Source organism: Acyrthosiphon pisum, chromosome A2 (assembly GCF_005508785.2).
Source record: "Acyrthosiphon pisum isolate AL4f chromosome A2, pea_aphid_22Mar2018_4r6ur, whole genome shotgun sequence".
NCBI classification, from domain to species: Eukaryota; Metazoa; Arthropoda; class Insecta; order Hemiptera; family Aphididae; genus Acyrthosiphon; species Acyrthosiphon pisum.
The window spans coordinates 12,262,530-12,282,600 of NC_042495.1; the positions used below are offsets into that span (position 1 = coordinate 12,262,530).

Consider the following 20,071-nt stretch of genomic DNA (forward strand, 5'->3'; position numbering starts at 1 on the left):
AGTTTACAAATAATTACCCAGGTAGAACGGCAACACGTAGACTTAACCACTTTTCACGGTTTATTTCATTCTATGCAGTTGAACAATATGGAAATTCATCCACGTGATAAAAAAAAAAAATAATAATAATTTTGCTAACCCAGCTTTCATTTCTTTCCTCACTACAACAGTTACTAACTATTCAATCATAATAGCCCTTAATATTATTATATTATAGTGTGTGTAGTATGAAATTTGTACGAACTATTATTGCGGATATTTCAGATTGAAACACCGCATGCGATTTTAAATAAATATATTTTTATATACGTCAATAATAAAATATTATAATCAATGTTTTGTTCTCGTATACGTGGGTTTCACATGTATAAAAAAACTGAATCAGTATACAATATAGTGAGAACACAATATATATCGGTAGCATAGTCACGATTCTATCACCGTTTCCAACACATGATTTATGTCTATACTGCAGTAACGTATGATTATGGAGGACGAGCCGGGGGATTACGAATGTTATTGAATTTTACCGAAACCCCATCAACCCTGTATGTACATATTATATACGATTTTGTAAGTATTTGTTTGTGTATAACGCCGAGGAAATAAAAAATAATAATCAAATAACCGAGTGGAGACTTTAACGACTATGTATATGTACCTACGGAAACAATATGATTCCCAAGGATCCGGCATTCGTCGAGGTACCAATTATTATTGTCAGACGATAGTCGAAAACATTGTTAACGGGGTCTAAATATTTTCATCTCACTTTTTATTCTATTTTAATGGCGTTACCTATACAAAATAAAAAAAAGAACGAAACTCGTTAACGTTCGGCGTAATAAGTACATGCATAGGTATATATATTGCAATGCCAAGATTTATTTTACATAGGTATATCACCTGTTGGATATTATATATAACCGTTAAACATACTTATATACTCATTGTTGGTTTTGTTTTTAACTACATCTATATGTGTACAAGATCATTTTAAACCCCGTATTATTCAATGTTTACAGTATCTATGATCTTTAATAAGTATTTGATATCGTTTTACAGAGCACACAACAGTGGGCACGTTAACTTGGTCACAGACGGTGTAATATTTCGTATTGACTTATTTTTTTTACCAATAATAAACATACACGCACACGCACTCCAAACACCACGAGGTCCATTGGGTCAAACCGCATTTTCCGGTGTTCAATAGGGTGTCTATAGGGGCCTTAGATTTCAGTGTCAAATTTATAACCTCTCACAAAAAAAAAAATACAACACGTAAGCGTGAGAAAATTTTGACAACTAACAAGCATTATCAAAGATAATTTTTTTTAACCGGTAGCAATCGTTTGGTCGATACACTTAATTTTGAGCGAAAACATACACACATTTTATTACGGTATAAATAATAAATAATAAATAATAATAATATATAACATAAAAACATTAAAAACCACTAAATACGTTTATCCTAGTGTCAGACTTATTGGTTAAAAAAATAAAATTTGAAAATCAATCGTTACAAACAGTTATAACCGTACCTAATAATATTTTATGGACAGATCAGAATCCTCGTGAGTGGCTGTGATAAGAATTTAAGATTTATTACAGACATAATCTCACAGAATAAAAAATAGAGTATACTATTCAAGCATATTTCAAAAAATATACGGTTTAACTTTTCATCAACAGTTTTTTTTTTTTATTAAATATACCTATATAGTGATGCTAGTTTTAAGTCGTATTCTGAAAAATTAAATATTTTACCCAATTCTTATTTCATAAACAAAAAAAATATTTATTAATTTTTTTTTTTTAATTAAACAAATTTATTGTTCTTTGTTGGCAGGAACCTATTTTAAACATTTAGGTATGTGGTATGATCCATTTATGGTCAGACTATAATTATTCCATAAAACATTAAAACAAAATACTTTTTGAAAATATTTCATATATATAGTCGATAATACACTGATTTATATATAAATAATATTTTAAGTCTACAAAACAATATTTTTGGAAAAAAATTATATTTTTAATAAATTTTATCGTTATTACTTTTATGTTTTTACTTTTTTTAATGATAACATGCATTTTTAATTTCATATTTCGCAGCAGAATATTATTTAGAGTATTTCGATCTATCAAAATCAAATTTTGGACCGGTAGTTAATTAGTCATAATAGTAGGTATTTAAAGTTTAGACGAGTGGAGTATTAGATCAACATTTTGCGAGGCATCACCGCTCCACTCCACTCAGATCATCTAATCTTTAAATATGTATAAACACTATAAACCATAAACTACACGTCCAAATTTTGATTTTTATCTATGAACTCTAAAAATTAACCAAATGACAAATGTATCACGCTACTCGATATTTTCCATTTCGAAGAAAATCTATGAATCATAAATATTATGTATTAATAATAGTAACCATTCATTGTATATAATACCAAGTGAGAATAGGTCATTTTTACATTTTATTCGTTTCTGTGATGAAAAACAAAGCGTTGCGCCAAATCGGTTAAAAAATTAAAATATCTGTACTCAGCCCAAAAACATTTTTATGTTAATATTCTGCTTTGTAATAAGAAATTAAAATGTATGTTGTTATTAAATATTTCAAAAAAAAATGATAACAATAAAAATAATAAAAAATAAGTTATTTTTAACGACTTAAATTAATTATGCTAAAAAAATATTTCCATAAACCTTGATAGTTTTTGAAATAATAAGTGTTTTACGTTAAATGTATCATCCAATGTATAACATATTATTATATTTCCAAATAATATGATAGTTAATAATTATGTAATGTTATAATTAGGTAGGTATATATAGATCGGAGCTACTATTTTAATATAAACTATTGCTATATAATGCTATAATCAATTTCGTAATTTTTATTTTGTACATTTCATAAGTACTTATGTTATTTAATATTTTAACTAGCTAATTTTTAGCGGTATAAGTATAGTATAAGTATAATACTACATTCGAGTGAGAATACTCATCTAACTCACTCATACCTTATTATAATAGTACACCTGTCCCTCCATGTGACATAGTTCCCGTAGGTATATGCAAAGAAAACCTTACAAAAAAATGCATAATGATTAACTGCCCTAAATAAATCAAATCACATACATTTTTCAAAAACTCATCTTCACTAGATACAATAAGCACTCAATAAAAAAAACGATTTTATACATTTTTGGCAGCAAAAACTTAAGCTAAACATTTAAGAAAAATTGTCATTGCTACTCATTAGGTTTGAAATATTATACCTTGCATTTAACTTAAATTAAAAGTAGGTTAAAAAACCATCAAAGATATTCAACTGTTTAAAATTGAAAAGTAAATTCTTTGGCTGATGGAGAGTGATGATTCTGCGATGTTTGAGCGATGTTTCTTATTAGAGTATCTACACCTCAACAGTTGAAGCTTAACGTTTTAATAAAACTTCAATAATTTGTGTTCGATGTATGTAATCACTGATCAATGAATAATGATGATCATCAATTCAGTCAAGTTAAAAATATAAATCCTTACAATAATATGATCAGTACAGAAACAAGTGGTATTGAAATACCTACATAAACTTTTTTTTTCTTTCTGTGGACAAACAGTTTCATTCATTCTAACGTTTGATTACTTTGATTCATTCATTAATATACAGTGCACGGTTCTTCTAAACATTTTTAGGTAAACCAGAACCATGGTTAATCATGTTTGAAAAAAGCTACCGGCAGCTCCTTAAATTCTGCGGTGTACCTCAGAGCTGCGGTCAGCCCTGTATATAGTGCGGTCGTCATCGGGTTCACTTTATGTATTACATACGAGCGGCGTACTTTTGATGCATTTTTTTAACCAAAATAAAATCAATATTAAAACATATGCATTACCTTGGTTGTTTGTTGATCGATACGACTGCTCGAGAACTGGTGATTCTTCGGTCTTCACTCGGCGATATGTATCCAACTCCCGCAAATGATTGGAAAACGATGCATTTTCCATAAAGGGCCTCTGACTGAGGCCCAATCCACGAAACTGATGAGGAGGACCTTGGTGTACAGGAAAAACAAAAAGCACAAATTTTCCAATATAAATATGGACATTTATAACTGCAGTTGATCATATAAAAATATGTTACTGTATGACTTATGTACCTATTTTAAATGTAATAATAAATCGTTTATATCTCTACTATAACCACACTTTTTGGTTTCAATATCATAAATACAACTGAAATACCTACAAATTAGAAATAATATGGGTTTCGATCATACTACCTACCTACCTACTCCAGTTCAATGAATTGCATTTCTCAATTTAAACGTTTTAAAACACACTGAATATTCTAAAAACTATGAATTACCATTGTGTTTAAGCATTTATATATCTTCATCTTTTAATTTAATAAAATTAAAATTATTAATAACGATATACATATTTTTTAAGGTCAATAATAACATTAACTCTTTGCAGATAAAATTGTATACTATTTTAGTACACATGTGGACAAATGATATCTACATTTAGTAAAAGTTTAGAAAATATATAGTCTTATTTTAATTTACCACTAATGGTTCCCACGGATGTTAGCGGTCGAGATAAAATATAATATATTGTACAATGATACGAAAACGTACAGCATATTTTGCCGAAATGCAAAAAAAAATAGTTATCGTCAACTGATAAAAATATATATTGGTTCTCATAGTCTAAAACAAATCATATTTACATCATGCACAAAAATATTAATTGATTGTCATATTTTGTCCTATCGATTAACGTTATTATTATTATTATTATTATTATATATTTTTTAATTTCATTATTTTATTGTTAACCCGCCGACCACGTTCAAATAGTAAAGCTACTCAAATTGGTCTGCGTGTTTAAATAATAATATGTATAATGATAATAATTGAGCCTATTCACAGTTGTAAAAACTACCCAGAGGTCTGCCACATGGTTTTCCGGGGCCTATTCACATCAAAGTCACGCTTTTTGGTGTTATTGTTATATTTACCGATACCAATAAAATGTACATAGACACACATATAAATGGAATTTAGTGGAATTAAACTAAACGTAATTGAGGGAAGTGAAGACTGCAAGAGTATAAAAACTCTTTATACAGATAATAGTTTTTTTTATGTTATTGTATTACAGACAAACACATGTTATCTTGTAAAATATTCGATTTCCGCAATTTAAATAAAAGCAACATTAAAACATGAACAACAGCGTAAAGTCGTTAAGTATCTACCAAGGTCCAAGAGTCTTCACTCGAGCTTAAAATGATAAATCATTTTTGTCTCAAGTATTATTAGAACGAATTTTATAATTTAATATTAAAATACTTACGAGATTTGGAACGCGGCTCTCGAGGTCCGTCCACGGTAACTTTGATTGCTTTATTATACGTCGCTACTTGAGGTGGACACGTCGAAACCGTAATGGTGATCGTGAAACTTTTCCCTAAAAATAAATACATATTGTCTTAAAATAAACTGTCATTAAAAACATATTTTATTCTATATATTGATCAATGCCAAGTTAATAAATAATTATTAATTTTCAAAAATCCTATAAGTTTTAGAGTTATTTATTTTATTAACTAGGTAACTAATTTCTAACTTAATATTTAAAAAAAAACCGATAATATATGATATTTTTTTCTTATTTTACTACTAAATATAATATTATTGGATATCATAGATACGAAATAACAAAAATGAAAAAAATTTAGTTCAAATTATTACAATTTGTGTACAAGATACAAATTTTCAAAATCATGAAAGTTAGTTGAGAAAATAAATTATGAAAGGCTACCAAAGGCTAAAAATATTATATCCATTGATAACCCGGCCAACTTTCTTAAGTTGGAGATGTTCACACATATTATATATAAGAAAATCCCACTTCTCATAATATTATATTGCTAATAATAAAAGCTAAAACCATACCAAATGTTCACAAACATAAAATTGTAGCCTGTAAGCTGTAAATGTACCTATATATAGTATACAGTACCTATCCATCTAATTTATGTTGTTATATTTAAGTCAAATAATATGTCCTTATAATTAAGTTCAGGTAACAAGAGGTAAGGAAAACTTTAAAAATAAAAGGAGAGAAAATGAGTTTTGCATTTCAAATTGAACCGCATCGTATATGCCTACTTAAAACCTAATCTTCATATGACTATTTACCATACGACATAATAAATTGACAATGTACATATAGATATATAATAAAAATACAAATAATTCATTTTTTACAGCTTTGAATTTTATATGGGACATGACCATGATATTTATGACTCATTCACGACAAATTACGTATATGACACACACGATTATTCATATAGTATAATATTGTTAAAAAAAAAAAATTGTAAAAACGGCGCCAGAAAAGCAATAATCAAGTCCGATTCTTGTCACCATCGGTTGTTATAGATTATTATTTGTTAGTCTTTAGATAATAAACTATACGTGAAGATTTTAAATTTTACATTTAGTTACAACTATGTCGTTTATGACAACTGAATAGTGTACATAGGCACACTTTGATGTTATATTGTATTATAATAATTACGTGCATAAAAACTTTGTTACCCTTTTATTTTAAACCATTTTTAATTGAAAAAAACCTGGACCCGATACAGAGACAGGATAGGTATAAAGAAACTAATCGGCACTCGCTTTGTTTCGGCAAAGAATATAGAAAAGTGATATATTACTATTTATATTATTTTAATTTTGAAACGAATGATAAATCAATAATCAATAATCATTACACGAGAAAAATAATTGTGAGTAGCTAGCAGAGCTTTATTAAAACTACACTTGCTGAATTTTTAACGTTAGTTTCTTTTCAATAGTTATTTTTATCTTTTCTAACTTAACCCCTTTTCTGCTCAAGAAAATTATTAAATACATAAAAATTATCTTTTCATAATAAACCGTCCAGATTAGAAATTATTTTATTTAATGTGAATTCAATAAATGTTTTTTGAGTTTTTTACTATGTATCTACCAAAAGTTTAAAAAAAAACATATAATACAGCAGGCTATTACGATATAGATGTAACCAGAATCTATATAACAGTACCTAACTACTTTTTTTTTGCACTATATAAAGTATTTAGTATTATAAAACATTATTCAAAGTTCTTATAGTTTTTGGTGTTTTTACCTGGTACATAATTTTTGGTGCCCTTATTGAAGTTAAAAAAACTGGTCTTTAATTTTAATTCGTAAAAAAATCACATCCAAACATTATAGGTACCTACCTACTTATCTATTTCTAGCATACACGCTAACGAAAAATTAAGTATAGCATTAAACGTTATGGGTACACTTTGGGTAAATTAGTCACTATTATAACGATATAGTGCAGCTACTGGTAGTCATATTTGTATCCCAAATATCCGCAATCTGCGCGTGTGTGCCACTACAGCAGTAGAAACTATATAGAAAGGCCCTGTTACCACGTGATATGACGATTTACACACCGGAACACGTCATCTGCAGTTTAACTAATTAATAATTGCAAGGATCAAGGGGGATAATGGATGAATCATATTGGTATAATTATAATTCGTGTGCTACCCGCAGTTTCTGTTGCGTATTCTGCAACAGCAGGACCATGTTATACGCGTACCTATATATAACTTACTACATAATATAATATAAGTAATAGCTTTGAACATCAAATAATAATTGAATACCTATATAATATACGCGTTTAATTTCAAAACGAGCTTTTGTTTTCATATGTATACATATATTTGTGTATATATATTATGTTACTGAGTGTTGTGTGTATAGAATATTACAATCGTAATTCTTAGCAGTAGACTGCAGGTATACACTGCAAACTGACGAACCATCAATTAGGTACCTATTAACTATTAAGGAGGATATAGATGGTCATTAACTTTTTATACAAAAAAAATTTAATTTAATATACGCGTGTTTTATGGAAACGTCGATAATATAAGATATAACAGTATAGCATATTTCATAGCTGTTTATTAGTTATTACTATTGCATATACATATTATATTATAATACACGCGCGGTATATAAATCGCGACGGGCCTGAGCAGATTGCAACCACAAAATCCTGTCAAACGCGCAATACATCAATGGGCGAGTTTTTTTCCACCTTTTCCCCCTGCAGTTGCTGTCGTCAAAGTAATTGCACGCGTCCGGCAAAGGAAGACGAGTGCAGCCATCAAAGAGCGGCGTAAATTAATATTATAATATAGTGTCGAAATGTGACCGAGTAATTGTACATAAATGATAGTAAAAGAGATTTAGGGCGACAGTTATTGCAAATTGATTTTTTTGTTTTTGCATCTTCTGATAGGAAATAAAAAAATCATAACGCACCTATATTATAGTTTCCAAAGAAAAAATAAAAACATCTCTAACCCACTGTCTGAAAGCGCCGCGAGCTCTCATGCGCAGTGATGTGTCGGCGAAAAAGCACAACAACAAAGACGGATCTTTGTCCTTTGTCTCGGTCCTTTAAAGGACGTTAAACAACATCGGGTTCGAAGTTTCAGGCCACAGTTTAATTACCTGCAGCAGTATAATAATATATATTATTATGTGTGTACAACATATAAATAGAACGAGACACCCAAACTGATAATATCTCAAAAACCGCACATATAATGTCCCAAGTGAGTTAAAAAAAGAATATAAGACGACATGCACTGCAGTGCACTTCAGCATAATACAAGTATATCTTCGGCCTTTTTTTCTACCTTTATATGTATGCGAACGTGTATACCCAATAATAATTTTCTCGTATATACCTATAAACAATTATTATCGTTTTGTTATGTTCTATGAGATTTAGTAATTACCAATAAATCCTAAGTGTTCGTACAATATGTTCAGGTTATGGAGACAACACAAACGCATTTATTTATGTAAAATATAAATACTTTTACGACATTTTATGTTTAATGAAACTGTTTGGAAATTAATGTTCAAAATAGAAATCTGTGATTTACACAAACTCTTGCAGAAATAATTGTAAACTTACACATGATATTAATTAATGTTTCCAATTATCCATTATCAACAACTGTTGCATATAATATATGAAGAAAAATAAGTTTCATTTTTAATATCCGAGTTCATGGATATTTTTTTCTAGTAATATAATAATATACCCTTTTTGTTAAATCGGGGACATATTTTAATTTTAAAAATGTATTTATTTAATTTTTAGTCTTCATATAGCACTATTACTAATATTACATACTCGGTGACTTAGTTCCAATATACCTTATCAGTTATCTCAAATATCTGTCTTGTAAAGCACTAGACTACTAGAGTATAAGTAGGTATTCAAATACTTTATAAGTACTTGTATAAGTGTACTAAAACTGGGAACCAGCTGTTATCTTAACCCATCGATTGCTTAATAAAACTGGAAATATAATTGTATTTATAAATATATAGAGATTAGAGATACCTAATGATGCTGTTTCTCACGATCAAAATATTTTTTTTTAGTGTGACTATTACTAATTTATACCTATACTTAACCAAACTTTCAAATAAGGGAATAGATATGTAGATAATTTATAGTTACACCAAATCACGATAATCCCTTCCAAAAATGTTAATTATTTATTAGTACTAATGCTTTTTTAGGTATCCGTATACCTAGGTAGTTACATAATTTGTAATTTTTCAGTCTTTTCCATTCCTTACTAGAACAAATTTACAATTTTATTTTCGATGGGAGGCAAGCATAAAATGCTGTTTTTGGGTAATACTGTAATGCTGAATAGATATTTAGTGATTTAGTTTGTGTGCATTGAAAAGATCTAAGTATGACTTCCACCTAAAAATCTACTCGTACGCGTGATAGGTACCAAAATGGTTTGAAGAAAAAAAAGCTTGTATAATATTATCCTTAAGGACAGTTTATTTAAACATAGTATACAATCTGGGTGTTCGAAAATACGCGCAGTCTATATTATGTACCAAAGAATACTTGAAAAGTCCAAAAGCAAACTTAATACATTTAAACGAACGCATAGACTTCATTATGCAAATACAGGAAAGCCTGCTTACAAAATAATCTAAACGTATATAGGACAATGCCGGGGGACTCTTGAATATTTGCTCCATGTGCCCCCTACTGACAAAAAAAGACCAAATACCTCCATAATAAAATATTTTTTTTAAAAAAAACAAGGACTCTCGCTTTGCTGTATAGTAAGCTTTAATAGTATATCTAACTCGTCATTTATAAGTCACTGTAATTGATTTATTAAATTTTAATCAATGTAACATAATCAATAATATACACAAATCAGTAGATAATCCTATAATATATTTCTATAATATAGACTATTATTTTATTTTGAATTATATATTTTGCATTATTCTTAGCATACACTATTTTTTTAATTTGGAATGTTAAAAATAATACCTATATTTGTTAAAAAAATTACAATGTGATGGATGTTTGATACATATCTTATATCCTATAGGTACTGCCGAAACGTAGAATGGTGTTCAATAATTTTTTTCTGTGGTTAAATTCAAATTATTTTCTAAATAGTAAGTACTTTATTGAAAACTATATTGTGTATAGAAAACAATAATATACGTAATTCAAAATAGTTTCAAGTCCAAACGATTTATATATTTTTGGTTATCTACAAGTACCTAGGTACTGGGAATTTACTACTGTTGGTCTTAATTAAGTACCAATTATACTAACTAAATAATTTGATTATAGATCAAATTTTCTATTAGAAAAAACCTTCGATGTTGATTATTAATACGATTTTTTTGCTCCAAAACGTAATGGTAGACGAATAAAAAAAAACAATTAACACATAATTTTAAAACTCATTCATCTCAGAATTTAATACATTTTAATACATATTACATGTAATATTTATTATGAAACTATGAAAGTTAAACACATTCGTTATAAATCATGATGAGGAGTATGAAATTTATAATTTAATTTTTGCTTTTCTAGATATCTGCTATAAGTAAGTGGACCGACTATGAAGATAAAAATTAGAACCACTGAACAATTTAATACAATACAATATTATAGATTATAATTTTGGACAATATATCTATTTGCATATAATTAGGTATAAACCGCCTATACTGCTATACAATAATATAATAGTACTAAATTGACCAAATAGTTAATTTTTCATCACTTGGGGGGATTTCATACCCCACACCCGTCGTTGCTTACAATAATAATATGTATATGCGCGCTTTACCTCGTCCGCTGCGCCCGACGAACCTCAAGTCGTTGAACTTGGCGATTTGGTTCTTGACCAGGGCGGAACAGTTGCGCAGCTCAGCCGAACAGTTCTCGTCGTTGCCGGCCTTGAGCGTGACGGCCGTGCCGTCCGGCACCTCGGACAGTATGACCACCTTGAACGCGCCGGGCAGCGTCTTGTTGGACCGCCAGTGCGTGGGCAGGGCGCTGCACAGCATGTACGGACACCCGGTGCGGACCAGCTCGCCCGGGTGCTCGGCGGTCACCTCGTTGACGGCCGCCTCAGTCCACCACAGGTCCTCGGACGGCGGCGAAGACGAGGACGACGACGATGAGGCGGTGGCCACGCCGTGCTGGTCAGCCGACGACGGGCCGCGACGCCTCTTCTTGCTGTGGTCCGACGTCATCCGCACCAGGCGCATATCTCGGCGGCGGAAAAACTCGCGACGGTTTTTTTAAACAGCCGCGATATTATGATATTATTTTTAAAGTCGTTGTAGGCCGTTTTTAAATTATACGAAATAAATATTATTGAATATTTTTATTGTGACAATTTTATTTATGCAGTCGTCTCGTCGGTGACGGATTCGCAGCGCTGCAACAGTTATTTCGATCGGATTTTATTCGATTCGTTTATCACCGCGGGGTGGTGGCGCGACCGACGTCGTAGTGTTTCGATCGCATCGTGCGCGTCCGGACCGCGGATGTGAGCCGACTACTACAACTACTACAGACTGCCGCTGCCGCTGCGGGGACGGACGGTCGCGCGACGACGTGCCACCCGACGCGCCCGCCGACGAGAGGCGCGAGCGTTTCGGCGTCTCCCACCAACGGACGTTCGCAGACACTCCCATCGGTCACTCCCACTATATAATATTGTATTATATTATTCATCCCGCCGTCGCGTCCGTGTCCTGCAGAGTACTCCTCGGAGCGGTGCAGATACGGCTATACAGCTACTCTATAGCTGCGTGCAGGTGAAATATAATTATATTATAAAATAGTAATATTAATATTTTTTTATATCTTATATGCGAATAGCTGGTGCAGGTACTATATCGCATATTTAATTTAATATTTATAAATTATTTTCATGATGATAATATGACCTGCAGGTTTCGTTAGGTCGTGTGCTGAAAAATTAAACGAATAATGCATAACATTATACTATACACGTATTTTGGGGCATACCTGTAATATTCTGCATTTTTACAGTGATGATAATATTATGAATTATTTGCAACCGTATAGATAAAGACGTGTACCTGTAGGTATATATTTATTATACACTTACTTGTTAGTACGTTATGGTTATCACTATTATCCTGTTTATTTCTTTATATTTCAGTCACTCATTAGATACGACTGTGCGAGATTGATTATTATGAAATCGCATATTACTTTCGAGCAATAAAATGTAAGTGTTGGCATGGGCGTAACTTGGGCTGTTTTTATGGGGGGGGGGGGGGGGCAGACTTTATTTTATGCCGATATACCGTATACTTAAAAGTTAAAGATATTTGGAGACTAAATAGTAAATATACTTAATCAGTGGAAACTGGAAAGCATAACATAATAATATTATTATTTAAGCTAAATCTTTATTGTAGTATGTACAATTAAATGACATTATGGAAAAAGCTTGATAAGATGATGGTTTATTTAATAAAAACATTCTGCATTTCTATATTGCTTATAATGTATTACACTGTGCGTCTACCATATATTAATTATGGCTTATACTTATAATAACTTAAGTCATACACACAAACATAACATAATAAGAAAGTACCTTGGATTGTACAAAAAAGATATTAGAATAGTATATATACTAAATAGTATTATAGTAATATTTTAATGAAGTAATTCTATAACACTACGCTCAAAGCTCAGACAGTCAAAGTTTGACCAGGGTTTGAGTGTCAAACACAACAACGAATAGTGAAGAATAATACAAGATAAAGTGAACGTGTCGTGATATATTGTTTTCAGTTGAAGTTCACAGTTAAACAGTTATCACAAATAGGAAAACAGGCTTTAATTATGAAACATACGCTTGTATACCTATGTCCTATATATACGTGTATAAGAGGTTCAATGGTACCTTAATAGTATTTATCCCTGTACGGCTGTACGTGCCAATAATACCTACATCATAATTATTATACAAAATATATGTAATTTATAATGGAGAAATGAGGTGTCAATTATATGACGTGGACTGGATGCAATAATTATATAATAATATATATATTAATTTATGGGTTACACTGATAGTGAAATATAAATAGTAGATACCTGTCCTATTGCAATATACTTAATACACGAGGAAATACTAATATAATAATTTTTAAAGGATATGGTATCCTGCATGTTACCTAACCTTATGGAGTACCTACCTTTATATATAATAGATGATTCCAAACTTTTCTATATTATATACTCACAACAAAAATATATAGTTTGGACACCCTGAAATGGTTATTTTCCAGTATGATAATTCATTAAATAATTTCGACGTTTTTTTTATAAAAACACCGCACAAAATATTATTCAAATAGATTCCTTCTAAATAGACGTAAAATTGACAGTGGCGTGGCACCGCAATCCGCAATGCAATCCTAATGCGCGTCGATTTTACACTCTATCGACGCTGCGTCGTCGTCCGATGTGATCAATGACCAATTAATGATCTCGATTCTTTGAAGTGCATGGATTGACGAATGATGTTCAAATATATTGTTTTGTACACACCAAATCGAGTATGATAAATTAGTTATTAGTATGTTTATTTATATTGTAATGTTTTGACACTAAACTGCGTTTTGACTGTATTTAGTAATAAGCCATGGCTTTATTGAATTTTAGTTTTAATATTGTGTTCCGGTCATTTATCCGGGCTTCGCTTAGTCCGGACAGCCGTTTTTCAATCGTTCAGTTATTCGCCAGAAAAATTTCAGCTGTTTGTAGGTGAAAATAGTAAACAGAATGTTTGAATGAATATGATATGAATCTTGGGTAATTTCATAGGCCATTTTGTTTAATTCGGAGAATTCCAATTTGTCCAGATGAATGAATCAGGATTGATAAATATAAAATACTAAATTGGGTCTACGATAATTTTTTGGGGGAATACCTTTGAATGCATTTGCCTAAAACAGAACACTTAAAGGCGTTAATTCATACAACGTTTGTTTCAAAAGTTTCTCTTTATAATAGCACGTTTGTCGTCGTTTGGGCACATATTATATTCCTTTATATGCATACAATATGATATTATATTAACATTTTATAATTATTTATAGTACCTACCTATTATACTAAATCTGAGCCTATTAGCGTGACCCAAAAGACACCGCGGTGTTGCTGCGGTGTTATTCACATAGATACCATTTCAAAAAAAGTTTTCATAAACACCTATTATCCTGGCAATTACGAACAACCGGAAAAAATTTGAGCCAAATGATCTCAATTGATGAATTACTATACACTTTTCACACCATTTTTATATACCTAGATATATAGAATAATATAGATGTACAAAATAATTGAAAAACATAAAAAAAAAACTGAAATAGTATATTGTGTGGCTGCATGTGGCATGGGCGAGAAGTAATAAGCTATTTCAATCGCGGGTGGCGTGTGCGGCGAGAGCTGCAGGTGTGGGTCGCATTTAGCCAAAGACTGAAATTGTCTTCCCGCACACGCATACTGTTTTTTGTCACGCCTCTACATTCATCGATCACGCCATCATGGCAAATATAATGCAGGGATCTATGCAACAACTAGACCATAATTTTACGACAACAATATTTCAATATTTCATGAAAGAAACGATTTGGTTTTATTTATTTTAAGCGTCACGCATGGAGGTTATAATATGAACATAAGATGTAACTAAAAGTTTATGTTTTGTAAGGACCGTGGTATATATTTCAGTGTCTGGTTGTGCAGGGGATACGCGCGTGATTTGTGCGCCCAGCACTTTTTGGGATTTCCACTTTACCGCCCGGCACTTTTAGAATTTACCACCCACTGGATGGCAAAGTCAGCTGTTGGTGCTACGGAGCTGGCAGCGACCGGAGACGTGCCTCGACCGATTGCCACTGGGTGAAAATGGGAGAGAATCGTCGGGCCACGCCGCAAAGGCGCAAAGCACGCCACGGTCGATCCTGATCCTCTCCGCGTGATTTTCGCCCTGACTCGACCGCGTCACCATCCGTTGACCGTCCTGGAGTGCACATCGCCGTACCCTGAAACGTTATCCGTTTCCACGAGTCCGGCAATGCTGACGTCCATGTTCCTAGCTCAGCTGTATCGCTCACTCATTGTGTTTTTCAGTCTCCGCCACCGCCGCCATCACGAGTCGCCTTCGTGCACTCTGCCATCGTCATGGTACCGTCGGGCCGGTATCGTTGCCCGCGTCGGTACAGCCAGCCACCGCCGTCGTCATCGTCGACGTCGTCCACCGCTCCTGGTATGACCGAAGCAGCCGAGTCCACGCCTTGTCGTCTTGATGGTCTCGCGTGTCGGTAACCGCGGGCGCGCGACGCTGGAAACTGCGATCTCGTCTTTCTGCGGGTGGCCAGAGAACGTATAGGGTGACTTACCGCCGGACACCTAAAGAGCTCTTTCACGTACCACTCCTTCGTCGCCGCCGTCTTGTCTAGGTGTCTTCATCTGGGGGGAGGGGGGGTACTACACTGCGGGCGTCAAGTTCTTCGGCAACAACCACACAGCAACAGGGGCTTTGCGCCCCTCCACGTGGCGGTGAAAAACCGCCTTGTCCTACTCGGCCCGTTTATGTTTCCAATACCATCATTAATGATATACACACGTTATAATATATTAAACTATAATATTTGAACAAGGATTTGTGTTTCAATTCGTATTATATACTGCAGACCTGCAGTATTCATTTTATACTTTCATATGAAGTCTTTTAGATTCTTAGTGAAACAATGGATGTATTGATTTTACAATGACGTGTGTTTTTTGTGTATGTGTGAGATTTATAGTAAAAAAATGATTCAATCTTCAATTCTAAGGGACAAGGGTGTTTTCTGATACGAAATTGTATTTAGTTGGAGTGCATTGGGAGATCCATATTGAAAATTATTTTTACCTGCCTGTCATCGTTCATCTATTATCTACAGTTTGTACTTGGAATAGGTCAATAATTCCTTGAGATATTGATTCTTCATATTTAAATATTATATTTTATAAACCTATGACCAGATGAATTACATTTTAGGTTTCCGGTTAAATTTTGTTCCGGCGACTAAGAATATAATAAAATTAGGTGGTCCTTACAAGTATATTGTGACGGACATCTATTGCAATATACTAGCAGACAATAGTACTCGTAATTACAGACGCAGCACTCAGACCAGATGCAGACACCACCAAACAAATTCTTAAATTCTTACACAAAACTAAACTGTATAGTAAAATTTAAAAAAAATTGTAATTGTAAATTGTAACTAATGGCCATTGTACAGCCATTGTACAATGATGTTAATCAAGAATAATAAAAAAAAAATAATAATAATAATAACTACGCATAGACTAATAATAATATAAAATTGATTTAGCTAAACAAATAAGTAGGTACATATACAATGATATAAATATATAATAAATAATAATAGTCATAATATGTTTGAAACTCTCCTTTAGCATAATACTTCTGTTGGGGAATATATAAGTTTGGGTTGAGTACAATACTAAAGTTTTAAGCTAAGTGATATTCATAAAGAAAAATAAAACATTTTAACAAATTAAAATTTCATTAAAACTAATTAGGTATACCTAATGGTTAATTTTTATCTATTATAATTTTGTTTTTATATATAAGTATATTTTTGAAAAATTTAGCTTTTTAAAAATTACAAATAAATACATTGTTAAAATTATAAATATTGATATTAAATTACCTACATAATATTTGGCTATCAGCAGATATGGAGTTATAGTAAGTCCAAGCTGTTTATGTTAATGTTGGTAGGTACACAAATATCGATATTTTTTGTATAACGGGTATTATAGCATAGAACAATATTTATAGGAATGATTCCTCTTAGCTAGATTACACTTAAACCTGTAGAAGCTGAATAGAATATTTCTAAAATATAATTTATATGAATGCATGGTGCATTATATTACGAGTTCTAAATATACAGAATTATTGTTTACGACATTGAAATACATGGGCTTCAATAATAGAAATTAAATTAACCTATTTAGAGTCCATATTTTTAGCCCATAAATATGTGAATCATATTCTTGACCCCAACATATTATACATTTATACTTACGTCATAATTGTGAACAATTTATGTTGCACGCGTATTGTATTTACCACTACTGCAGTATTTATAGCTTGCAGTATTTATAGCTTCCAGCGTTTTCTTTTGTAAAATTATAAACAATTTTGTGCTCGGTTAAAAAGCTTGAAAATGTAATATAAGTTTTCTGATTTCTCATAAGTTGGGCGGTGGGGTGTCATTATGATACAGTTATATCTGTCACCCTTTGGCTTATTTTTGTCATATAAAATATATGATAAAGCCATGAAAGTATATTTATAGCTATATAACATGGTCTAACTGTCTATGAATAGTCAAATATTCATATCCCTCCTCTTTCAAAAAAGGTGAGCTGGCCACTGCGTTATATGTAACTCCTACTTCGGACTTCATAGTCAGCAGTAAGCACGCTACCATGCAGGTCATGTGAGTACCCGACACATGTTACCTATATGGTTATATATAAACCTGTTACCAATATTATACAAAATGTAGTACAACAATACGTATGTAGTACTACAATACATAGTACTTTGTACATGTCCCTTTTATTTTGGCACCATTAGCACCCTACATATTTTTCTAGAAATTATCGACAACTCTATCCCCCCCCCCCCCACGAGAACGCCGCGGCCGCTGGTAATAAGCTATAAAATAGATGCATTTATATTATTAATTACGATGTACCAGATGCGGCTGCCGGCTTGATCATGCATTTGGTGGTTCACTGAAGGTGTGTACCCAAATTTAGTAACATTCACTATAGACCCGTTAGTTGCGCATCCTGAAAACGTTCATTATCTTAAATTTTAGCATTTAAAAGCTTGTCAGAGAACAACAATGAGGCAAGAACGATTTTCAAATTTATTAATATTGAATATCGAAAGAGATGTAACTAATAGTCTTGACACAAAAACAGTTGTTGATACATTTTTAGCAACTAATAGAAAATTTGTATTGATTTTATATTATTTTAATAGTATATTTTGTATTTGATTAAAAGTTGAATAAAAAAAATGTTTTTTTTGACTCGAGTTATATAATTATTTATAATTTTAATTCAATACCTAGTCTTATATGAATTTATTTGTGTATTGTTAGTAGTCAGCCGGCATCTAAGTTAGGGGGGGGGGGCTGTGCTGCTGATAAAATTCTAGCAAAAAATTTGCCATAGCTGCGCCTTTTTACAGCGCGCTAGATAAAACTAATTTTGTTCTATACCTACCTATCTAGATTTGTTATTTCGACTCGTTCACATGGTTATTTATAATTGAGTACTCAATTTATCATATCATCACAATTATTATAAATTATAATCAACGTTTCTGTAATAAACTAATAAAAATTATCTTAAAAGACTATAAGGAGTACCTATCTCACATCTGTATTACGTTTGGTAATTGGTTGAAACGAATAGTTTAATAACGAATGATTACTGATAGGTGTTTACCAAAAGTTCATGTTCTTATAATAATTTGTATCATGGTCGTAAAAAGGAAACAACACGTACAAATGGTACTATGGTAGGTAGTACCTAGGTACAATTAAAAAAAGGTGGGTAAGTGGATGTCGCTCTGTTGTACAGTAGGTTACAAGTGGGTCACTGTATAATGGATAGTATTAAATTTGAATTCAATGATATAATATCACTGTATAAGAAAAACGATTCTGAGCGGAGACGGTTTGTCAGTCTAGGTATTAGACATACCTATTATAGGTATACTTATCTATAGTATTAAAAAAAAAATTGACCTATAATAGGTATCAATAATAAATTCCAAATTAATCATATCACAATATCCATTAGGTAACGCGTTATACATCAACAACAAACCGTGGTACTATCATAAATATATAATAGTATACTTTAGAAGTTTCAAGTACTCACAAGTAATATTATACAATCACAACAAAATAACTAAAATAGTTATTCCAGGTTTTTTAATATGTAATTTCGTCCAAATTTGAACTTAAAATTACTATAAAAATTAACGGTGCTTATGTATTTCTTAGAATTTTTGGTAACAGAATTAAATATTTATGTGAAATCTTGTTTTCAATTCTCAATCCTTAGATATAAAAGTTGAACATTTTATAAATTTTTAACTACAAAATAATTATTCAATTTTAAATTTGATAAATTTTGTCAAAATGTCAACTTCAAATGCTTATAAAAAAAATGTGTGCCTATGTATTTTTAATATTTTACAATTGCTATTGTAACAATATATCAGGAGCCTTGCATTAAATTTTCACGCATTTTTACCAAACAAATAAAATTTTATTGATATTTATAGAAAAAAAAATTAAAAAAATTGAAAAATGACAATGTCCGTAAGCAGCTCAAAAAGAGTCAAGTTATTTTCAAATTTTTATCGTGTATAAAAATTCTAATATAAACATTCAGTGAAATTTTCACGTATCTACATCATTCGTTTTTAATTACAATAAAATAA

At 31.5% G+C, this 20,071-nt stretch overlaps 1 protein-coding gene across 2 annotated transcripts in view; it reads right to left on the minus strand.

The window, feature by feature from the left end:
* The window catches only part of LOC100166031 (protein lozenge-like), a 46,357-nt gene extending 34,226 nt beyond the window's left edge, over positions 1–12,131 (minus strand). The window contains exons 1-3 of one of the 2 annotated variants that reach the window (XM_008181256.3): positions 11,306–12,131; positions 5,383–5,496; positions 3,915–4,073 (exon numbers count right to left, since the gene is read on the minus strand). In XM_008181256.3, the coding sequence (XP_008179478.2) occupies positions 3,915–4,073; positions 5,383–5,496; positions 11,306–11,729 (697 nt within the window). In that variant the 5' untranslated portion in view covers positions 11,730–12,131. Of the gene's footprint in view, positions 1–3,914; positions 4,083–5,382; positions 5,497–11,305 lie in introns of both variants that reach the window. The other variant, XM_016801526.2, reaches the window with a different exon arrangement.
* Positions 12,132–20,071: the final 7,940 nt, after the last annotated feature.